Here is a 24,754-nt window from a genome sequence, read left to right on the forward strand (position 1 = left end):
CAAAAAAAAAAAAAAAAAAAGACTGAAATTGTACTGTCTTCTAATCACAATGAAATGAAACTAGAAATTAAAAGCAGAAGAAAAACTGGAAAATACAACATTATGGAAATTAAGACACACTTTTAAATAACCAGGATTCAAAGAAATCACAAGAGAAATCAGAAAATATATTGCAGCAAATAAAAATGAAAACATGACATAACCAAAATTTATGGGATGTAGTGAAAGCAGGGCTAAAAGTTCACAGCTGTAAATGTCCACATTAGGAAGAAAGACCAACTCAGTAGATTAACTTTATGCCTTAAGGAACTAGAAAAAGATAAACAAATACAAAGCTCCCAGAAGGAAGTAAAAAAAATTAATACACCAATAAACAAAATAGAGTATAGAAAATAATTGAAATAATCAACAAAATCAAAGGTTGGTTCTTTGAAAAGGTCAACAAAATCGATGAACTTTTAGCTATACTAAAGAAGAAAAAAACAGAGAAGACACAAATAATGAAAATCAGAAATAAAAGAGGGAACATTATCATGGATGTCCCCCAAATACAAAGATTATAAATAAGAGAATACTATAAACAATTGTATACCAAAACTGGTAACCCAGATGGAATGGAAATGCACAACAGAACAAAACTGAATCATGAGGAAATAAAAAACTTGACAGACTTCTAAATAGCAAGAAAACTGAATCAATAAATGAAGGCCTCCCACAAAGAAAAGGCTAGAAATGGCTTCTTTGGTGTATTCTACCTAACAAAAGTAATAAAACTTGAAGAGGTGAGCGTATGCCCCAATTCATTCTGTTAGGCTGGCATTATCCTAACATCACAGCCAGACAAGGACAGTACAGGAAAACCATCCACCAATATCACTTGTGAACACTGATGCAAAAATCCCCGACAAAATACTGGCAAAGAGAATTCAAAAGCACATTAAAAGAATTATACACCATGACCAAGTGTGATTTATTCCTAGAATGCAAGGATGGTTTAACATATAAAAATCAATGTAATGCATCACATTAATAGAATAAAGGAAAAAAACCACATAATCACATAAAATCATCTCAATGCAGAAAAAGTATTTGACAAAATTCAACACCTTTTCGTGAGACAATCGCCTAACAAACTAGGAATAGAAGAAAACTACTTTAACCTAATAAAGGCCACGTATTTTTGAAAACCCCACAGCTAAATCATACTCAATGGTGAACGACTAAAACCCTTTCTTCTAAAACCAGGAACAAGACAAGGCGGCCTGTCTTCCCCACTTTTATTTCACAGAGACAGTACTGAAAGTTCTAGCCAGTAATTAGTCAAAAAGAAAAAAAAAGAAGCAAAAGGCACCCAAATGGGCAGGAAGAAGGAAAATGGTCTGTGTTCACCTATGACATGATTTCTCCTTCATAGAACACTCCACAATTCCACAAAAATACGTGTCAGAGCTAATAAACAAATACAGCAAATTTTCAGGACATAAAATGAAAAAGAAAACACGTGGGAATAAATTTAAACAAGGAGGGAAAAGACTAGTACACTGAAAGTTTTCAAAATGCTGCTGAAAGAAATCAGCATATTTATAATGTGTGCTGACCTCCTAACACACATTCTAAGTGCAAAATGACAGAATGGCTTCAGAGAGAAAACGGCTCATATACTGCGTAATTCCATGTGCTGTAAATGAAGAGATGTTAGGAAAGTTAACTGTCTATGAACTAAAGAGTCACAAACTCATCATTTTTACTTATTATTTTCTTCCTTCAAGGAAGCCAGGGGCATGTATACAGTGTGGCCCTAACAGAGCATTTCAGCAAGACACCGTAAATGCAAAGACATGCCTCGTCCACAGAAAGGAAGACTCAATACCGCCACAATGTCAATACTACCTAAAGTGATCTATGGATTTAATGCACCCCTAACAAAATCCCAAGTGTTTTTCTCAAAAATAGAAAAAAAAATTCATGTGGGGCTCAGCACCTGTAGCTCAAGTGGCTAAGGTTTCAGCCACATACACCAGAGCTGGCAGGTTTGAAGCCAGCCCAGGCCTGCCAAACAACAACAATTACAAACAAAAAATAGCTGGGCGCTGTGGTGGGCGCCTGTACTCCCAGCTACTTGAGAGACTGAGGCAAAAGAATCACTTAAGCCAAGGAGTTTGAGGTTGCTGTGACTTGTGACGCCACAGTACTCTACCAAGGGTGACACAGTGAGACCCTGTCTCAGAAAAAACCCAACTTATTACACATACACACACAGAAAAACTCAACCCCCCCAAACCTTACTATATAACTACCATACCTTTTAACTTTTGAGCTATATGACTGTATCACTTTATAAAATAAATTTTAAAAATGATAAACAGAAAAACTCAATTAAAAACAAATCAAAGGGTATGTAGTAAACTACTATAAATAACACAAACCTTCTGCTTGCCTGTGGTGCCAGGAGTGAGCTGTGAGAAGACCTGTGCTCTGGCCAGAAGGATGGTGTGAATAGTGGCAGGCACCAAGCACTATTCCTTCCCCTTTGGGCTCTCAGTAAAGGATGGTGTCTTCACTGCTTTGGGCTGGGCTGCGTAACCGCTGCAATCTGGGACACAGCTCACTAACGCTGTCCTGACTAATGTAGGCCCTACACTGAAGACCTCAGCAATCTCAAGGGTGGCTGCTCAGTGCCCGTCTGCGCCTGTCTCCTCCTGTGCACATGAACCAGGATCCCTGAGGCTGAACTAAGTCTAAATCTTTGAAGTCCCCCGGCTGCACTGCAGCTTTGATCACATAGAGTACACAGAGTTCCTACATGTCAATAAGAAAAACAGCAACAAAATGTTTCCACAGATAGTTCAAAGAAAAGGAAGCACAAGTAGCTCTTACATGTGTGAACAATGCCCCCCCCACCTTGTGAGCCCTCTTTGGAAGGCAGCTGAGTTAGCACTGCTGGTCAAAGCCCACCCTCCACCCACACTTGGATTTTCCCAGCTATCTCAGGGATCAGTTCACTTCAGTGATCAATTCTCACTATTGGAGTATTCACAAAGAAATTCAAAAAGGGAGCAGAAGATCCTCTAGTCCCAATATCTAGATTAAAAAGGTAGTTAAGAAACATAAAAGAAAAGAAGTAATAAATTTTAGATAATGCTGAGCTCAGGAGAGGAGACTGCAGACAGGGTGCTGTCTTGTCCGCAGCTGCTCTCAGGCCTCTCCTCCTACCCTTTCTTCTAAACAGAGGCAGAATTTTCCCAGCCTCCTCTGCAACAGGGGTGCCCATTTAATAGAGCCTCCAAGGCCTGGGCTCACTTGTGGGGAAGCCCTTTCTCTGTTGATGAGGGTGGTGGATATTGCTGGTAAGCTGTCTTTTCTCCTCCTTCTCTGAACTTGGACATGAAAGCCACCATATTACTATGAGGAAAACAGAGGTATAGGCTACCACCTTCCCCACGAGACTTGTTTTGGAGGAGAGAAAAAAATCCATTTCATTGGCTTGGCCCTGTGGCTCAAGTGGCTAAGGCGCCAGCCACATACACCTAAGGTGGCGGGTTCGAATCCAGGCTGAGCCCGCCAAACAACAATGATGGCTGCAACCAAAAAAAAAAAAAAATAGCCGGGCGTTGTGGTGGGCACCTGTGGTCCCAGCTACTTGGGAGGCTGAGGCAATAGACTCACTTGAGCCCAGGAGTTGGAGGTTGCTATGAGCTGTGATGCCACAGCACTCTATACCTAGGGGGACAGTTTGAGGCTTTGTCTCAAAAAAAAAACCCATTTCATCCACCATGAGTTATCACTTACTTTCCACTGAAGGCATTTGTCATGGATACTGGGAACTATGAACAGACCAGCAATTTTAGGCAGTTTATACAAAGTAGAAAACAGAGGCACTGACAGGTGACTCTGGGAGGGGAGCCAGTTCTCCAGGGCAATGTCTCCATGGAGTGTCCTGAGGGGAGCTGGCAAGAACAGCCAGCAGGAAGGAAGGACACCATTTCCTCCGTCTACTTGTACTACTACAACCCAGGGTACTTACCTGCAGGCTGACACAAAGCACTGCTATGGTAAGCGCGGGCTGGTGTTTCAGGCTAAGGCTGCCAGAGTAGGAGTGGGTCACAGAGTGAAGCCCCATGAGCTGGCCATGAGGGCTGGTGGGGCAGGTGCCTGCTTGTCCTCCTGCTGAGCAGACAGCCTGTCAGCCTGTCCTAGAAGTGAGGTGTACTGGGGAAACAGCTTTGCTCCTGCAAGGGAAGCCTGAGCCAGCTACCAACCTGGGTTCCTCATTTGTAACTACCACCTGACAACCAAGGATCCCAAGATGATAAGAGAAAATGTTCAAAAGTAAAGACAGCAACGAACAAATCAGAGCCTAAATCCAGACATGACAGATAATTCAGGGATCAAGTTACCTTAAAAAATCTTCTATTCAGCATCTGCAGCTGATAGCTAAGATGATACTATCTGAGTTTTTCTTTCAGTAGCGGGCCAGGCAATTGACAATAACCTTCCTCATTGAGAGCAGAGGAAAAAATTGGACAAACAGAAGTAGATGCCAAAGAACTAATATGTTAGTGACAATGCATGAGCTGTGTTGTGGGAAGGTGGAAATTCAGAGAAGCACACCAAGGAAGAGGCTAAGGAGAGCTTCTATTAGATTTGAGAGTCTAGCAGGGGCCAAAGCAAGGATGAGGGCTCTAAAATTCTATGGAACAATTCCTTTGAAGATGTAAGGGGAATTGATTTTGAATCTGGGATTCTATTACCCAACCAACTTAAGATATATTGCAATAAATTTTATTTTTATGTATTTATTATTATTTTTTGTTTAACTTTTTTCTCTCTCTCTCTCTTTTTTTATTGTTGGGGATTCACAGAGGGTACAAGAAACCAGGTTACACAGATTGCATTTGTTAGGTAAAGTCCCTCTTACAATTGTGCCTTGTCCCCGTAAGCTGTGTCACATATCGAGACCCCATATTCATTTAATTTTTTTTGAGAAAGAGTCTTACTATGTTGCCCTCGGTAGAGTGTTGTGACATCATAGCTCACAGCAACCTCAAACTCTTGGACTTAAGTGATTTTCTTGCCTCAGCCTCCAAGCAGCTGGGACTACAGGTGCCCGCCACAACACCTGGCTATTTTTTGGTTGTAGTTGTCATTGTTTAGCAGGCCCAGGCTGAGCTCAAACCTACCAGCTCTGGTGTATGTGGCCAGCACACTACCCAGTCAGCTGCAGGTGCTGCCTATTTTTTTTGAGACTGAGTCTCACTCTGTCACCCTGGGTAGAGTGCCATAGTATCATAGCTCACAGCAACCTCAAACTCTTGGGTTCAAATGATCCTCCTGCCTCAGTCTCCCAAGTACCTGGGAATATAGGCACCCACACCATGCCAAGCTAGATTTTCTATTTTTAGTAGAGACGGGGTCTTGCTCTTGCTCAGGCTGGTTTTGAACTCCTGAGCTCAGGTGATCTCCCCACTTTGGCCTCCCAGAGTGCTGGGATTACAGGTGTGAGCCACCATGCTCGACTTACAACACAATTCTAAAAATGGAACAGAAGATATAGGCCACTGTATACACTAAGGCTGTCATGGCTTATAAAAACTATCCCTCTGGCCTTTCTGATTTCAGTTCATTCCACCATCCCATCCCAAGATGTACGGCTGGCCCCTTTGTACTCCAGGCTCTCCCACCGTAGGACCTTTGCACCTGCTGTCCACTCTGTCTGACTGCTTTTCCCCTCACCTTTACTAACTGTTCTGTCAATTTCCTCAGAGCCTTGTATGAAAGAGCGTCCCTCCAATCCTGTGGATGTGGAAAGCTACCTGCCCTTAGCTTTCTTGCACAGCACCCATCACCACTCAACACACTATGAAACGTGCTCATTTGTTCAGTCTCTCTGTATACAGAATGCAGACCTGTGAAGGCAGGAACTCAGTCTGCCACGTTCACAGCTACCTGCTCCAGCCTACAGCAAGCCCAGCTAGAGCCGTGCCCCATTAGGGGCCAAAGCTGCAAGTGGCCCTTCCTTCCCTGACTCAATTGATGGCACGAGCCAGCTCAAAGCTTCTGAAGCAACCACATGTTTGCTGCGCTCTTTCCTTCCGCAGCCAACCAGGCACCATGTCTTGTTGGTTTTGCTTCCAGAACACACCCTGAATCCGTCTCCTTTCTTTCTCTGCAGCCACCACCTTGTACACTGATCCGAGTTCTTTCCTAGGACGCTGCAGAAGACGCACCCTGCTGGCTTCTATTTTGGTTTATGATACCTCTGAACCAGCTTTTTAACAGTTCCAGCTGCCCAGGAGGAAACCCGCACCTCCTCACAAAGCTCCGAAGTCCACCTGGCTGCTCGGCCTTCCCACCTCACCTCTCACCACCCACAGTGGCGTCAGGCCTCTCTGCTCTCACTGCCTCATTGAGTGCTCAGACAACGTGCTGACCACACACATACATTCCTCCTTTTATGGTTGTGGAAACAAGGCACTAGGTGAGGATCTCTGCAGGGCTGCCTCATGCTCCTCCTCTCCCAAGTCCTTCTTCCCAGGCACTCTCACTTCACCACCCTGAATGTTTTCTTCTCAGCACGAAGCCAGTTTTGAAGTTTCCTGTTGACCTAATTGCCTGGCTGCTCCTGTGTGCCTCCCTACCAGACTACGTTCCATGAAGGAAGGGGAGTAGCTTTCATCTTCAGAGTCAAACTCAGAGGCCCTCGGGCAGCCTCCTTTGCTATAGGCTTGTGGCGCAGTGCTCCCACACGCCCAATGCCCGCGACCCAGCTCCTGCCAGGTCATGGAGGGCTGGCATATTGCCAAAGTGATGCTGAACTTAAAGCAGAGTTTGGAGAAGTCTAATAGTGAAGAATTGCAAAGCACTCTGGCTCTTTTTAAATTTTTTTTTGGTATTTTTTGACTGGGGCTGGGTTTGAACACACCACCTCCGGCATATGGGGCCAGCGCCCTACTCCTTTGAGCCACAGGCGCCATTTTTAAAACCTCCACCTTCATGTTTCAAGAGAGAATTCTTGTGGCAAGAAGGAAAGAAGCTGCACCTACCACTACTGTTGACTCCCACTGGCTTCCAGTGGAGGAGTGAACTGGACCCAGTAAGTCCTTGCATATTTCTCGGAGTCGGTATTCAAACCCTAATTATAGAAAAACAAACAAAACAAAACAAAACAAAAGAGGAACACATTACAAAAAGAAATAAAAAACCAAGAATATGCTAAGTTGTTGTATACATCAAAACAGAATGAACACATGTGTATTTCTTTGCCTACTACAGGCAAGACGCACCTGACAGCCATAGGGTGGTGCACTGGGACCACGGTCAGACTCTCACCCACTGCTTCCCCAACCACCCACGCAGCACCCCATTTACATGCTGGGCCCATAGGAGCCGTGCGATGCAGCCAGTTGTGTGCTAAACCTCCCAAGGTAATGGGGAAATGTTGGGGACTGTGGCAGGAGGGAGTGAACTGGTGAGATCTGTCTGGGAGAGGACAGGCTGGCAGTGGGTATGAGAGCGGGTCAGGAGGGTCAGGAGGCCAGCCAGCATGAGCTGAGAGGTGCTAAGGCCATGGCCTGCATGGAGGGTGCAGCCCATCAACTCCAGGGTTATAACTCCAGGGTTATGGGCACTACTGGGTGGGGCTGCCTGAAAGGCTGAAGGCAGGGTCTGGGTGGGGAGGGAGGGAGGTTGTTAGCACTTGAAGGCAGTGAAAGCCATAGACAATGGACGAAATTGCACAAAGAAAAGGGTGAAGAATAAGAGATGAAACTGGAATCTGAGGAATTTTAGAAGTGCATGAGGTTTCCCTTTAACACTTGATTCCTCCTTTTATGGTTGTGGAAACAAGGGACTAGGTGAGGGTGTGTGTGTGTGACTAATGTATGAACATTAGAAAGATGTGGAAAACGGAGAAAGGGAAGCAAGTATTAGACAGATCCCACAGATGGGTGCTGGGGTGGAGGGAAGGCAGGGACGCCCCCAAGTGTCAGGATGAGCAGACCAGAGCGGAGGGAGAGGAGGGGACTGCGGATGGGACTGAGGGGACTGAGGAGGGCTGCGGATGGGACTGCAGGAGACGTGTGAGGCTTGGGGAGGCTGAGTGTTCAGACAATGTGCTGACCACACATACCGGGCAACTACACAGACCTCGTGAGAAGAAACATCAGATTTATCCCTGGAGTCTGATGGGAAGGGAGCTACAGCTTCAAGTCCATCAATAGTGTCTTTATAATAAATATATACATGTAGCCAGAGGCCTACGGGCTAGTTCTGGGAGTTACATTTACATGGATTTGATATGTTTTTCTCTGTTCTTTTCTGTACTTTCTTTTTTCTCTGAATTATAATCAAAATGAGGAAGGTGATAACACAGGCAAAACAAAAGGCTGTGGAGAATATGCTCTGTGAGAATATGCACGGTCGGTCGTGTGGTGAGAGGTCTGGGAAGGCCTGCCCTGCATGGCTCCCTGGAGGCCAGGCTCCCATGAGACAGGTGAGTAAGCAGGCCTCACGCCTCCACCAGAGGAGGAAAGGCCACTGGAGGCCATTCTGAACCATGCAGCCCCCTCCTCCAGCTCACATGCTTTCTGCAGGGGAGGCCCCCAAGGGACACACGTGTGTGGGAGCCTTGGCAAGGAGCGTGGGGGCTAGAGGGCCAGGGGAGGCACTGGACAGCAGGCAGGCCCCAAGACAAGAGGGGCCTATGGGAGAAAAGAAATGCTACCACACAACTCCCTCCCCTGAGATGACCAGCTTGCTGACTACCAGAAGTGCCAGGGGTGGTGGAGGGCAGAAGCCAAGATGCCAACTTTGTTCCTCTAAGGCCACTGCCTTTCCTTCCTTCTACCTTTCCTTCCCAATGACAGTTCCTCTGTGGGAACATCCTCAGGCCCTCTCTATTCAGAGCCCTAGAGCCTACAGGGGGCTCGAAGCCTGCTGAGCTGACTACTCACGCTGGGAGGCAGGGGCTGTGAGACCTACCTCACCAATGGGAGCAAGGGCTGGGGCCTGGGGATGACCATGGGGCCTGTGAGGAACAGGAGTGCAGGGAGCTCTGGCCCACTGCATCTCTTCCTGCACTCACAGAGACTGAGCTGGGATGAGGGCGGTGGAGGGTAGAGGTGGTGGCTCAGGGCGAACAGGAACCTCACCTTCGTTCACAAGATACCGTGCGTAGAGGAGGAGCCAATGGCGGTACTCATGGCTGGACTGTAGGGTGAGTGCTGCTGCAACCTGGCTCTCTAGGTAGGCCAGGGTGGTCTCCTGCTGCACCACATGAGGCACGGAGAAGAGCCGGGCAGCCTGCCTTCCTGAGCTGCAGAGGCCGGCAGAGCACACATGATGAGACAGTGAGTGCTGCCTGGAGGAGGGAGCAGGAAGCGCCTCCTGGGCCCATGAGGTGCTGGCAGGTGCCAGTTGCCAGGGCTGGGGCCTCCCACCCGCCCAAGAGTCTACTGGCAGATTCCAGTGTCGGCGTGTCCCCACATCCCAGCCATAGGCCTTCTGGCACCCCAGGGGTATCACACTCTGTACCTGCCCTCTGGACTATTGATGTGAACACCCTGACCCTGAGATTTTACCTGATATGAGCCCCCAACCCTTGGCACCCCCAGCCTGCCCTCCCGGCCTGACTGTACTGAGCAGTACCTGGGACACAGGGACAGGTAATTAGGGACCAGGTCTAGAAGAGACTGCACCAAGCCAGTCACCTCCTGGGGCAGGACTGCGGACAATGGCCACAGCACTTAGGTCACGTACTTGGAAGTGCGGCCCTGGATTATGGCTAAGGGTCCTGAGCACAGCATGGCATCCTGGGATGGCAGGCTGCTCCTGAAGTCTGCACACTGGGCCAGTGAGTCCTGCTTGTCAGAAACCAGGTTCCTGGGGAGGCAAAGGCAGAAGCAATGGCTGTGTGCCCCTCCTTCCAGCAGTGCTGCTCACCCACAGGCTTCCTGACAATGAGCCCAGCATGTTATTGTTCCCAAGGAAAAATGACTGACAGTGGAAGTTGCTGATAATGCTCTCACTGTGAACATTTCAGCACCACGGTCTCTCCTGATCATTGGTGGGGGCCTGTGTGTGTGATGTGTCCCAATTCCTGGCTCCGACACTGTGGTGACCTGCCAGGGGACCCTGTGGCCCAGACTGTGCTATGTGCTGAGGACTAGCCCTCAACCTGCCTGTGCTTCCACAGTGACCCAGATAGACAGTTCTTCTGCCTTCTCATCTTTGTTAAGAAAATACTCTTCATACACTTAGAATAGCAGGGAGCCTCTGTAAATGTGTCCAAAATATAAAGATGATCATAAAGAGGCAATATCTGTCTTTGTAAGGAATCAACCTGTTGCCATTATTACAGCAATCACATAGAACGCCTAACATAATGCACTTTGGAAGAGCAGATGATGGAGATTTTTTTTTTTAAACTTAAAGAAATCTCAGTGTGAATATAAATGTGCGGTTGATAAATCCTAACAGAAAAGAGGCTACGGGGCCGGGTGCGGTGGCTCACGCCTGTCATTCCAGCACTTGGGAGGCTGAGGCAGGTGGATTGCTTGAGCTCATAGGTTTGAGACCAGCCTGAGTAAGAGCAAGACCTTGTCTCTAAAAATAGCCAAGCATTGTGGCAGGGGCCTGTAGTCCCAGCTACTCAGGAGGCTGAGGCAACAGGATTGCTTAAGACCAAGAGTTTGAGGTTGCTGTGAGCTGTGATGCCATAGCACTCTACTGAGGGTAACAAAGTGAGACTCTGTCTCAAAAAACAACAACAAAAATGACAGAAAAGGGGCTGTAAGGTAGCAAGTTTTGGTTCTTAAAGACCAAAGGTGTAGACAGAAAAAAAGAATTTCTTTGCTTAGTGTGACACAATTTATCCATTTCAAGTGTCTGGGATAATATTTCTGATATACATATAAAGGAATGTTACAAATATAGAAAAGGGCTTCAAATTCCAAAGTAGGCATAGGAAAGGTATGGCTCATATTCCTGGGTGAGTGCACCCTTGCTACCTCACTAAGGACATTTAAATGCTACTGTGGTCCTACTAAGCTCACAGAATTTGACTAGTACGGCAAGGCAGCTATGCTGATGATGGCTAAGAAGGCCAGTCTGGAAACACACATCAAGAACCATTCACATTTTCAAATGCCTTTCCTTTTCAAACAAAGTGGCCCCAGGAAATAATGTGGAAGCATCGAGCTCCTGTGCCCAGGCTCTGGAGGCACACGGCTCTGCCATGAGCTACAGTACCCGATGGGGACAGGGGAGCTGGCACTGGCTGTCACTGCAGCCCACATGCTAGGGCCTGATTCTTGGCCCCGCGCGCCAGGACCCAGAGCCTCGGCTTTGCCGTCCAGAGTAGATGGATTCTCCCCAGGAGTGGCTTGCTTACCACGTTGAGAGTGATGGATTGAAGCAATATGCCTTGCCATCGGACAGGTTCATCACAGGGATTCCATGCTGCGTCAGCAAGATCTGTGACACTGTCATATCACTTCCTGGAGGACACCATGGGAAGTGGTGAGTTCTGATCAGCGAGTGTTTTCACACACACTAATGGAGAAGTCTGAATCATGGCTCCCACAGCCCAGCAGCAGGCGCTGCGACATAGACTTACAATTAGGGAGGCTGAGCAGTTCTCACACTGCCACCCACTGGGCTCTGGGTCACCTCTTGGGGACCCATTCAAACATGCCCCCAGAAAGCATATATCACCCTGAGCATAACTGTATCCCTGCCTTGCTGAGCTCCAGGCTGGGCCCAGAGCCCTGCTCTCCCTCTAAGGTGAATAGGGCCCTTCTGCAGCATCAGCCCTGGGATCTGGGCTCCAGTGGAGCAGGGGTGGCCTGAGGCCCGGGTTACCTGCCAAGATGGAGTGTAGAGACTCTTCTTTCACCACAACCACCTGCCTGTGAACATCCCTAGGAAGGACACAGGGAATAGCTTATTCTCTAAGCAAGGAGAACATGTCAGTGTGCCTCAGCGGCCCAGACACATACCCAACCCCTATATGGACCCCTGTCCTGGCCTCTACCAATGAGTGGGTTCTGGGCTGCAAGTGGCTTCTACTCCCCACATGCCATTACACTCCCTCTGCACAAGTCCACAGTACAGGGCCCAGGCAGCAGGGCCATGGGGGCTGCCCCTGACACCCACTCTGGGAGAAGCTGGGCCACAGTGGCCATCCAAGGAGTATAGCCACACTGCCAGCAGAAACCCACTTCTGATCATGACCACGCAGGGCCCTGCCCCGAGGCAGTGCGACTGGTTATGTGGGCTCTCCAGTGAGCACAGCTGAGGGCCAGGCAGGCTATCTCCTTCTCTCTGACGTACCCTTGGCCCTCAGCCCACACAAGGTGGCACCTCCCCTGCCCCTGTAGTGAGGTGGGCCCTGCACAGCCCTGTGCTGTCCTGCCTGGAGCCCACCCCACCCTGTGCCTGCCTCTCACCAGACGGACAGTGTGGCTGCAGCAGTGAGCGCCATGACGTAGAAGCCTGTGCAATGCAAAGTAGAGATCGGGGACGGCAGGAGGATGGGAGGGAGGAGGCGGCGACCACAGGTGGAGAACACTGACAGCATCCTTTTCTCACAGGCGACACATACCACATCACTGAGGAGGCAGAGGAGGGGCAGACGTCACAGGGGGAGCAGCCTTGGTGGACAGCAGCTTTCCCCTGGAGCAGGTGCAGCCAGAGGAAGAGGCAGACAAGGCTGCTGTGAGGACTGTGAGGCTGAGGTGGCAAGACTGTGGGAGCCTGCCTGGTCTTGATGAAGGCTTCTTTCCTCCTGGTCACAGGGCTGCTCACATGTTCCTGAGCTTACGCTAATGTCGGCAGAGGGGTGTGCAGGCTTTGGAGGGCCACTGCACCTGCAATCACCCGAGAAGCATGTCTCCCTTATTGGATGAGGCCATAAGTGCCCAAGTAACAGTCTCTTGGTACACCGAGCCAGACCAGTCCTGAGAAGGTCTCCGCCAAAGTAGGCTGGGAGAAGTGTGTGGACACTAGCATACGGCTCCACGGAGGACACCAGCTATGTGCTCAGGAGGCTGGCAGGTTGGGGTGGGAGAGGCATGTCACTCCAGAGCAAGGAGTGCCCCAAAGAGAACACAGTCTGGACATTGTCCAACATCTCTTCTGAGCAACCCCGGGTTCCTCAGGTGGGCCCAGTACAAGCAGGCCGGTACTTTCCCAGTGAGAGCTCCAAGGCCCAGAGACAGGCCCAGGGTGAGGCCAGAGCTCAGACCCCGAGGCAGCAGTGCAGGTGCACAGCTGCACAGCAAGATCTCGGTGGCCACAGCAGGCCACCCGCAGTCCTTCTTTGTGTCACTTCTATCCTGTAGATCACCGGCCCTAGCAGGCTTACAGGAAGGAGTTCAGCTAAGGAAAGGGCTCTGCCAACTATCTTCCCAACAAGACATTGTTTTCAATGGCCTCTGGAAACAGAGAGGCAAGTGAGATGCTTTTGTTACAAATGTCTATGTGGAGAGTATGAATGACAGAAAGGTCCACGCAGGACGTGGCAGCAGGGAGCTCCTTGTTGCTCTGTGATTGAATTCTGCCTGCTCACCTTCAATGAATGGTCTGAGTCTTTCTTAAGCCAGCCCACTGCAAAGGAAGCCCCTGCTGTGGGGCTGCTGCCCTGGGAAGCATGGGCATGGCGTGCAGGAGGGAGGCTCCAGGGCACACAGTAGGACTCCCCAACAGCTCCCATGTTGCTGTGGGACAGACTGTGCCAGCAGCCTTAGCTCTCTGGTGGAGCTGCCACCTGCCTTGGGCCAGGGGTACAGAGTGGGCATCCGCAGCGGCACCTGGCACACAGGGTCCTGGGGCTAGGTATCTAGCCTGCTCACCAAGAGAGAGAGTGGAGGATGAGCAGAATGGTGGGGTCCTAGGCCAACACCATCACCTCACTCAGGACTCACGGCAATCCTGACCCAAGAGCTATGATCTAAGGCCAAGTATTTGTAGATATGTGTGAAAGCATTTACATGTGACCTCAGGACGTATGATTAGGGTATAATTAAAACAACTGCGTCTGCACAATCATCTTCGTGAAATCCTGGTAAGAGTATCTACCAGTAGGTCCTGCCTGGGGCCTTGCGCCTGACAGGTGAGGAAGATGCTAGTCCTCCTTCAGTGGGTGCAGGAGTAACAGAGCTCACCTACAGATCCAGGAGTACACGGGAAGACCCTAGATCAAGATCTCTCCCGAAGTGTAGAAAATCTGGAGAAGGCTGGAGCAGGGACTTGGGGTACACACAGAAATATATCCTGACCACCTTGGATGAAAATCTAGGGTCCAAAGGAAGCAAGAGAGCCAGGCAGGCCTTAGCTTAGAACCTGAGACTCTGGGGATCTGGCCAGACAAAGGAATCGGGCTAGCAGGTTGAAAGGCTGGCTTGGGTGACCCTTAGGGGTAAGGATGCCGACTTTGCTGGGTGTTGTAGACATGAGTGGTGGGTGAGCCTTGTGGGGGTTATGTGCCTGCCCTCAGATAGGACACATTCCAGGACAGCTGCATGCAGCGCTTGCTGGACACTTCATACCCGAGGCCCTTACCAGCTGCCAGCTGCAGTGAGGATCCGGCTGGTGAGCACCGTCTCCCATTCCTTCCCTTCCCGGTTGCACTTGAGGCGACTCAGCTTTACACCCCCCACGGTCGTTACATCATTCTCCACCTCAATGTACATGGAAGGATCAGAGCTCACCTGCACAGGGTGGGCAAACACATCTTTTGAGGTGACAGTGGGCCACAAGGCAGGTGAAAGGCTAAGAGGCTCTGCAGCCCTGGGTCTGTGGCAGGGAAGGACACAGTGAGCAGAAGCAGACCAGCTGGCTGGCGACAGGGTGATGGAGTGGAGGGGGCCAGATGTGTGGCCCCCAAGGCCAAGGAGAATGCTGGGAACTGGTTTCTAGCCTGTCATCCATGTGGTTAAACAGCCAGAGAAGAGAATTAGTGTCAGATCGAAAGACCCCAAAGTCTCCCAATCCCACCAACTCATCTCAGACAAAAGCACAACGTGAGTGGGGGGCTACAGACAGCCAGGAACAGAGCTTGGAGTGAGACTTTGGTTTCTAGCTGCCTCCCTGAGGAATCGTCAAAAATTATAGTGTTTTGTCAAGACAGAGACTGTGCTAGTGCATGGGGAGATAGTTCAGAAAATGCCAAGGTGCTTTCCAGTTCCTGTGGCAATGAGCCCAGTGAGCCTGACCTGGTGGGGTGTTTCCAGAGCTGTACGTATAAGCAGCACCTAGTTCAGTGGCTGGCACTAGATGGCACAGCCACATACACGTTGGGGAGCTGACCAACAGACTTTTCCCAGGGGAAGCCAGGCAGAACTGCTGAGCTGTCTGCACTTTTGTGACCACATGAGTAGGTAAACTGACGTTGAAAGCTGGCTGGGCTGGAGATGTACCCCTTTCACAGGCACCCAGAAACCAAGGGCAACCACAGGCAGTGCTCAGCGATGGAGACATACAGGGGAAAGCTGTAGGACTTTGGAGGGGAGCAAAGAAATAGGGAATCCAGGAGGGAATCCAGGAGCGCACCTGTTGGGAGCACATCTGAATACTGCGGACTCTGGAGGGCCCTGCCTCCCTCACATCAGCAACAAGAACAAACCCTGAGGGCACCTTCCCTTCAGGTTCCCTTACTTCAGTCCTCACATCACGGCCCAGAAGGGCCTGTAGCTGGGAAGGGCTCATGCCTGCAGTCCAGCCCCTGCTCAGCCTGTGCCCAGCAGGAAGCGAAAAGTCCACAGGGTCTAAGAAAGCTGCCTGAGGACATGCACCTGAGCTGACATGCAGCTGTGGTGAGGGAGGCCTGCACACTAGTGCTGGGCTGAGTGATCACAGGGCCTCTGGCTCCAGCTGTGTTCTGAAGGAGCACATGGTCACACGTGTCACAAGCTTCCACTCCAGAAGCTCAAATAGCTCTGACAATGACTTTCCGCTGGCACCAAGAAGGAGAAAAGGCCAGTGGGACAAACCGGAGACAGACCTTGTCCACAGAATCCAATGGGGACTGAGCCTGAGGCTGTCCAAGGCCAAGTATGGAGAGGCATCAGAAGGGACACCTGAGATGAGCCTTGAACTGGCCATCCAGGACACACAGTAAAGGCAGACCTGGCAGTTGGGACCTGTGAGTCTTGCAGGTGAGAGAAAAGCAGTTATAGTTTTATTAAGACATAGCAGGTACTCTGATCAGCTATGATTCCCTCAGAAGGTGATGGAAAACTACTAGAAACCAGTCCCTAAGGAAGTGACAAGGCAGGGTTTACACAGGGTGGGGAAGAGAATGTTTGCATGCACCTGGGGCAGCCAGTGGGGTTCTGGCACTCACCTGGAGCGTGAAAGCTCTCTGGGGGGCTGGAATCGGCAGCTTCAGTGCAAGTGCTGGTGCAGATAGACATATAGCCTCCTTCTCTGTGGTCAGGGCAGCTGGAGACTGGAAGAGCCAAAAGTGCCCCTGAGTCTCTCATCAATACCACTGGGCAGGTTTAGAGAAAGGCAAGTTACCCAGAGGGGAGGCTGGGCCTAAGAAAAGGCATTTCCACCTACCCTGGGAGGGAGAAAGCACTGGGCACACTACAATGGTCCCCATTTTACAGATAGTGGTGGCTGACAGCAGGGGGCCTGCAGCCTGCTCAAGGATTCTGGGAGCACCTTGGACAGTGTGAGGGGACTTTTAGGAGTCCCCAGTCTAGCTGGCTTTCAAGAAGCCCCACCTGCGGAGACACCCCACACATGCAGGCCAGCTGGCCTCACCTGGACAGAAAGAGCCACGGGCACAAGACGGGAGTCCTTCCGAGGGCGCCCTTTCTTCTTCTTCTCTACTGTCTCCACCTCAAGCTCAAGTTTTCGCTTGGACAGCGAGGAAGGCTTGACCAAAGGGACCTTTTCATCACTGTCACTGCTGCTCTCCAGGAGGTCCCGGGGCCTCAGTTCTTTCACAAGGTTTTGTTCTTTTAACCTGCACAAAAACCTTACATCACACTTCACACTTCCCTTCAGAAACTACCCAGGCAAGCTACAACTGCAGTGAAATACTCAGAGTGTTTTTAAAAAGCGCCCAGTAACCTAGAACTTGGTATCCAGTGAAATCACGCCACAAAAGTGAAGGAGAAATAAAGACTCTCAGACAAAAACAAATAAACAAAAAAACACCTGAGGGAATCTTCTGCCAAAGACCTAACTTGCAAGAAGTGTTAAAAGTTTATCAGAGACAGAAAAATGATGCAGGTCAGAAACTCTTATCTGCATGAAGGAAGGAAGACTGTCAGAGAAGAATAAACGAACATAAACCAAAACCTTTTATTTTACTATTCTCAATCTAACAGATAACTTTCCATTCAAACTACTCAGAGCAGGGATGGAGCACGGATGTGGGGATGACTGCAGCTTATGAGTGAGTGGAGTGGTGCTGCCACAGGGCACAGAGGGGCTGGGTATGCTCCGTTGTGAGGAGCGGCACTATCCAGGAAGCAGTGCAGTATCATCTGAGGGTGGTGTCAACTCATAAATGCTCACTGCAGATTTTAGAGCAACCACTGATTATTAACGCTAGAAAAGAAAATAAAATGTAATCAAATAAAATGCTCAATTGAAACCAGAGAAGACAGAAATAGAAGGAAAGATTAAAAAATAAAGAATAGGCTTGGTGCCTGTGGTTCAAATGGCTAAGGCTCCAGCCACATATACTTAAGGTGGTGGGTTAGTATCCAGCCCAGGCCCGCCAAACAACAACGATGGCTGCAACCAAAAAATGGCCAGGCGTTGTGGCGGGCGCCTGTGGTCCCAGCTACTTGGCTGAGGCAGGAGACTTGCTTGAGCCCAGGAGTTGGAGGTTGCTGTGAGCTGTGATGCCATAGCACTCTACCCAGGGGGAAAACTTGAGGCTCTGTCTCAAAAGAAAGAAAGAAAGAAGGAAAGAATAGTGCTGGGCGGTGTCTGTGGCTCAAGGAGTAGGGTGCCGGTCCCATATGGGGGGTGGGGACGTGGCAGGTTCAAGCCCGGTCCTGGCCAAAAACTGCAAAAAAAAAAAAAAAAAAAAAAAAAAAAAAAGTAGTGCAATGAACAGAAAACAGCTTAAAAATATGATAACTATTAATTCAACTAGATCATTATTAATCATGATTCCACTTTAAATGCAAAAACACTAAATACATCAATTAAAGACAGAGAATGACAGAATGGATTTTAAAAAAATGTTTTCGGCTGGACGCAGAGGCTCACACCCAATATCTCAGTGCTTTGGGAGACTGAGGCAGGAGGGTCACTTGAGGCCAGGAGGTCAAGACCAGTCTGGGCATTTTAATAATGCTGATTCTTCCCAGACAGGAACATGGCATGCTCTTCCCTTTGTTAATATCTTCTGCTATTTCTTTTCTTAGGGTTTCATAATGCTCTTTGTAGGAGTCCTTCATCTTCTTTGTTAGGTTTATTCCTAGGTATTTCATTTTCTTTGAAGCTACTGTGAAGGAAATTATGTCTTTGATTAGCTTCTCAACTTGGCTGTTATTGGCATATACAAAGGCAACTTATTTGTGGACATTGATTTTATATCCTGAGATGTTACTGTATTTCTTGATCACTTCCAGGAGTCTTGTGGTTGAGTATTTGGGCTTCTCTAAGTATAAGACTATATCACTGGCAAAGAAGAGTTTGATCTCCTTAATACCAACATCATACTTTAAAGATTTGGAAAAAATAGTTCCCCATTTCATACGGAATAGGAAAAACCCCACATAGCAAAGGCAATTCTTTGTAATAAAAACAAAGCTGAGGGCATCTTCCTACCAGACTTTAGGCTATATTAGAAGCCCATAGAGACTAAAACAGCATGGTATTGCCACAAAAATAGACACACAGACATCTGGAACTGAACAGAAAACCATGAGATGAAACTACCACCTTATAGCCACCTGATCTTTGATAAACAAGACAAAAGCATATACTGGGGAAAAGAATCCCTATTCAATAAATGGTGTTAGGAGAACTGGATAATCACATATAAAAGACTGAAACTGGACCCACATCTTTCACCACTTATAAAAATTGATTGAAGATGGACCAGAAATTTAAATCTAAGGCATGAAACAATAAAAATCCTCAAAGAAATTGTGGGAAAAACTCTTGAAGATGTCAGCCTGGGGAAAGATTTTATGAAGAAGACTTTTGTGGCAATTGCAACAACAACAAAAATACACAAATGGGACTTAATTAAACTGAAAAGCTTATGCACAGCTAAGAACACAACAATCAAAGCAAACAGACAACCTTCAGAATGGGAAAAGATATTTGCACGTTACAAATCTGACAAAGACTTGATAACCAGGATCTCTAGAGAATTCAAATTAATCAACAAAAAAAGAGATAATCCCATGTATCACTGGCAAAAGACACGAACAGAACCTTCTCTAAGGAAGACAGACAAATGGCTAGCAAACAGGAAAAATGTTCATTATCCCTAAACATCAAAGAAATGCAAATCAAAAGCACCCTGAACTCCAATAGCCCACATCACAAAGTCTCAAAACTGCAGATGCTGGTGCAGATGTAGAGAGAGGGGAACACTTTTACATTGTTGGTGGGACTGCGAACTAAAACTCCCTGGAAAGAAGTATGGAGAATCTTCAAATAACTCAAATTATATTATTCCTGCAATCCCACTACTATGCATCTACCCAGAAGAAAAAAATTCGTATTGTTATAGGGACATTTGCACTAGATTGTTTATTGCAGCTCAATTTACAATCCCAAGATATGGAAACAATCTAAATGCCCATCAACTCAGGAATGGATTAACAAATTGTGGTACATGCATAACATGGAATACTATTTAGCCATAAAAGATGGAGACTTGGGCGGTGCCTGTGGCTCAAAGGAGTAAGGCAATGACCCCATATGCTGGAGGTGGTGGGTTCAAACCCAGCCCCAGCCCAAAACAAACAAACAAAAAGATGAAGACTTCACATCCTTTGTATTATCCTAGATGGAGCTGAAACACATTCTTTTTGGTAAAATATCACAAGAATGGAAAAGCAATTATCCAACGTACTCAATATTAATATGAAGCCAGCAGACAATTTAATGTGTGCCCACATAGGAGAAAAACTCATTTCAATCCAAATCGGGGGAGGGGCAATGAGAGGAAGAGAGGGGAAGGGGGAAAGGGATGGGGTGCTCCCACTAAATGGGCTCATTGTGGGGGTGTCTGCCACAGCTTTTATGTGTGGGACATAACCACAAGAGGGACTCTACCTAACAAAATCAAATATTTTAACCTAGGTGTTTGTATCCTCACATTAAGCTGAAATGCGAAAAAAAAAGACCAGTCTGCAGGAATGAATTAACCAGCTGTGGTATATGTACACCATGGAATACTATTCAGCCATTAAAAAACAAATGGAGACTTTATAGCCTTTGTATTAACCTGGATGGAAGTCGAACATATTATTCTTAGTAAAGCATCACAAGAATGTAGAAGCATGAAACCTACGTGTTCAATTTTGATACGAGGACAATTAATGACAATTAGTGACATGGGGGGGGTGGGGAAAGGGAAGAGCAGAGAGAGGGAAGGAGGGAGCCAGGTGGGGTCTTGGTGTGTGACACACCTTTTGGAGGCAAGGCACAATTGTAAGAGGAACTTCACCTCACAAACACAATCAGTGTAACCTAGTTTCTTATACCCTCAATGAATCTCCCAAAACAAAAACAACAAAAAATCTATAAACACATACATACACAAAAGACCAGTCTGGGCAACACAGTGAAATGCATCTCTACAAAAAATTTAACACTTAACCAGGTGTTAAGCCATAGTGCTGCACACCTGTAGACCTCGCTACTTAGGAGGCTGAGGCAGGAGGATCACTTGAGCTCAGGAGTTTGAGGCTGCAGTGAACTATAATCATGCCACTGTACTATAGCCTGGGTGACAGAGTGAGACACTGTCTCTAAAAAAAAAAAAAAAAGTTAAAAAAAATGGGTTTATATTTTGAAAAATATTACATAAGACAAAGATAGATGAAAAGAAGCCAAGTGCAGTGCTATGTGCCTATACTCCCGGCTACTTGGGAGGCTTAGGCAGGAATGTTGAAGCTGAGGAGTTCAAGTACAGCCTGGGCAACATAGCAAGACCTCATTTCTTAAAGAATAACTAAACAGACTGCTGTATTGGCTCAGACCTCCAAACCTGGAACTTTATGAGCTGAGAAGGGAGGATGACTTGAGCCCAGGAGTTTGACACCAGCCTGGGCCTCATAGTGAAATCCTCTCTCTACAAAAATTACCAAGGTGTGATGGTATGTACCGGTTGTCCCAGCCATTTGGGAGGCTAATGCAAGAGGATTGCTTGAGCCTGGGAGTTTAAGGTGCAGTAAACTGTGATTGCACTTTTACATTCAAGCCTGGGCGACAGAGCAAGACTCTATCTCAAATGAGCAAAAATTAAAATAAATGAATAAAAACAGATGAGTCAAACTATATGACATTCTAGAACAGGCAAAATTCTGAGGCAGTAAAAAGATCAGTGGTTGCCAACGGCTAAGGGGGAGGAGGGTAAATAGGTGGAGCACACAGAGTTGTTCCAAGGCAGTGAAACTACCCTGTGTGATCCAACATTGGTGGATACAGGTCATTATACGTTTGTCAGACCCATCAAACATACAACACCAAAGTGAACCCTGTGTCAAACTAGGGCCTCTGGTGATGTGGCCCACGCTGGTGAGTAAGGGTGTGGGGGGGTCAGGGGGTAATGGGAATTCTCTGTATTTCCTGCTTGATTTTCCTGCAAACTAAACTGCTCTAAAAAATAAAGTCTATTTAAGAAAACAAGGGATGGAGGAAGACATCCTGCACTAATACTAATCAAAAAAGCTAAAGCAGCTATGCTAGTTTAGGAGCAGGTGCTTGAGCAAGGAAAGTTATCAGGGATAAAGATGGGCACTGACAACGACAGAGATGCAGTTCTCCAAGAAGACACAACATCCTTGACACGGATGCAGGCACACTCATGATCCTGCGTCTCCTTTAACAAGCAGGGTGCTTGTGGCAGCCCTGCGTCAAACAGGTACACTGGTGCCATCTTCCAGCAGCATGTGCTCACCTTCATCTCTATGTCACATCTGGAGAGATCTCAAAACGTCCGGAACTTCATTATTATTTTATTTGTCATGTAGATGTGTGATCAGTGACATTTCATGTTACTATTGTAAATATTCTAGGGGATCACAAATTATATCCATAGATACACTGCTATGAGCAGCGCCCACAGCTCAGTGGGCAGGGCACCGGCCACATCCACCCAGGCTGGCAGGTTCGAACCTGACCTGGGTGAGCTAAAACAGCCAATGACAACTGCAACAAAAAATAGCCGGGCATTGTGGCGGGCACCTGTAGTCCCAGCTACTTGGGAGATTGAGGCCTTAAGTCCAAGAGTTTGAGGTTGCTGTGAGCTGTGATGCCACAGCACTTTACCCAGGGTGACAGCTTAAGACTCTGTCTCAAAAATAATAATAATAATAATAAGAAGAAGACAGTAAAATTAATGGATAAATAGTGTGTATGTTATAGCTGCTCTACCCAGCTGGCTATTCTTTCGTCTCTCTTCCTCTCCTCGGCCTTCCTACTCCCTAAGATATATCGATATTGAAATTTAAGCCAGTCAACAACCCTACAGTGTTCAAGTGGAGGGAAGAGTCATGTGTTTCTCACTTTAAATCAAAAGGCAGAAATGATTAGGATTAGCAAGGAAGTAATGGTAAAAGCCAAGATAGGCATCAAACTCTAGGCATATTGTGCCAAACAGTTAGCCAAGCAGTGAATGCAAAGAAAAAGTTCTCAAAGGAAATTAAAAGTGCTGGCTAGGTGTGGTGGGCTCATGACTATAACCCTAGCATTCTGGAAGGCCTAGGCGGATAGATCACTTGAGCGCAGGAGTTCTAGACCAGCCTGAACAAGAGTGAGACCCTGTTTCTACTAAAAATAGAAAAACTAGCCAGGTGTTGTGGTACATGCTACTTGGCAGGCTGAAGAAGAGAATTGCTTGAGCCTAAGAGTTTGAGGTTGCTGTGAGCTGTGATACAAAAGCACTCTACTGAGTGCGACAAAGTCAGACTCTGTCTTTAAAAAAAAGAAAGAAATTAAAAGTGCTATTCAAAGTGAACATATGAAAAGATCACAGCTGATATGGAGAAAGTTTTAGTGGCCTGGATAAAAGATCAAGCCAGCTACATTCCCTGAAGCCTAATTTAGAGCAAAGCTCTAACACTCTTTAATTTTATGAAGGCTGAGAAGTGAGGAAGCTGCTGAAGAAACACTGGAAGGGGTTAGTTTATAAAGTTTAAGGAAAGAAACCATCTCCATAACATAGAAGCACAAGGTGATGCAGTAAGTGTTAATGGAAAAGCTGCAGCAAGTTGTCCAGAAGACCACAGCTTTGATCACTGAGGATGGTGGCTGCACTAAACAGCAGATTTTCTATGACAATAAAACAGCTTCTGTCGGGAGATGCCATGTAGGCCCGTCAGAGCTAGAAGAAATCAATGCCTGGCTTCAAAGCATCAAAGGACAGGCTGAATACTGTAGAGGGCTAATGTAGCCGGTGACTTTAAATAGAAACCAGTGTTCATTTACCCTTCTGAGAGTCCTAGGGCCCTTCAGAATTATGTTAGATCCCCTCTACCTGTGCTCCATATATAGGGCAAAAAAGTCCTGGATGACAGCACATGTGTTCATAGCAAAGTTTACTGAATATTTTAAGCCTACTGTTGAGACCTACTGCTCAGAAAAAGATTATTGCTCATTGACAACACACCTGGTCACCCATGATTACTGTTTTCATGCCTGTTGACACAAAGCCCATTCTGCAGCTAATGGATCAAAGAGTGATTTCAATTTTCAAGTCTCATTATTTAAGGGAAACTTTTTGTAAGGCTACAGCTGCCATACATAGTGATTCTTTTGATGGATCTGGGCAAAGTAAATTTAAAACTTTCTGGAAAGGAGTCATCACTCTGGATGCCATTAAGAACATTCATGATTCATGGGGAAGAGAGAAAAATGTCAACATTAACAGGAGTTTGGAGAAAGTGGATTTCAGCTCTCATGAATGACATATGAGGGGCTTAAGACTTCAGTGGAGGAAATAGCTGTAGATGCAGTGAGAAGGTCAAGAGAGGCCAGAATCAGCCTGAAGATGGCGCTCAACTGTTAAAACCTCATGATCAAGCTTGAATACATGAGGAATTGCTTCTTATACATGAGCAGAGAAAGTGCTTTCTTGAGATGGAATCTACTCCTGGTGAAGACGCTGTGAACACTATGGATATGACCTGTGTTTTAGAACAGAATGATGAACTTAGTTGATGAAGCAGCAGCAGGGTTTGAAGGACTCCAAGTTTGAAACATTCACTGAAGCAGCAGGACAACACAGTGAGACCCTGGCTCTAAAAGACAACACCACCAATAAAAAGAACCCCAGCCCAGACATAAACACAACATAATGCTATTGTACACTTAATGGACTACATGGTAGTGTAGCTTTTATATACACTGGGAAACCAAAAAATTTGTTTGACCTGCTTTATTGCAATATTAGCTTGACTGTATTATTCACTTTATTGGGGTGGTATAGAACCAAGCCTCTGGTATCAAGAGGCAGGACATCAAAAATATATGTGGCAATTTAAACATTTTTATATGAAAGCTATAACCTAATAACAACCTAAGGATATGGGGGGGGAGGGAG

The 24,754-nt window shown here is 47.2% G+C and overlaps 1 protein-coding gene across 2 annotated transcripts in view; it reads right to left on the minus strand.

The window, feature by feature from the left end:
• Positions 1-24,754, minus strand: part of LOC100957290 (protein HIRA) — a 101,526-nt gene that overhangs the window by 12,934 nt on the left and 63,838 nt on the right. For both annotated transcript variants that reach the window (XM_023508029.1, XM_003801698.2), the window contains 9 exons: positions 16,768-16,972; positions 16,343-16,447; positions 14,560-14,708; positions 12,447-12,608; positions 11,860-11,918; positions 11,390-11,495; positions 9,757-9,879; positions 9,150-9,313; positions 7,044-7,132 (listed from right to left, as the gene is read on the minus strand). In XM_023508029.1, the coding sequence (XP_023363797.1) occupies positions 7,044-7,132; positions 9,150-9,313; positions 9,757-9,879; positions 11,390-11,495; positions 11,860-11,918; positions 12,447-12,608; positions 14,560-14,708; positions 16,343-16,447; positions 16,768-16,972 (1,162 nt within the window). The remainder of the gene's footprint in view (positions 1-7,043; positions 7,133-9,149; positions 9,314-9,756; positions 9,880-11,389; positions 11,496-11,859; positions 11,919-12,446; positions 12,609-14,559; positions 14,709-16,342; positions 16,448-16,767; positions 16,973-24,754) is intronic.

Source organism: Otolemur garnettii, unplaced genomic scaffold, assembly GCF_000181295.1.
Source record: "Otolemur garnettii isolate 467f Iridium unplaced genomic scaffold, OtoGar3 scaffold00218, whole genome shotgun sequence".
NCBI lineage: Eukaryota > Metazoa > Chordata > Mammalia > Primates > Galagidae > Otolemur > Otolemur garnettii.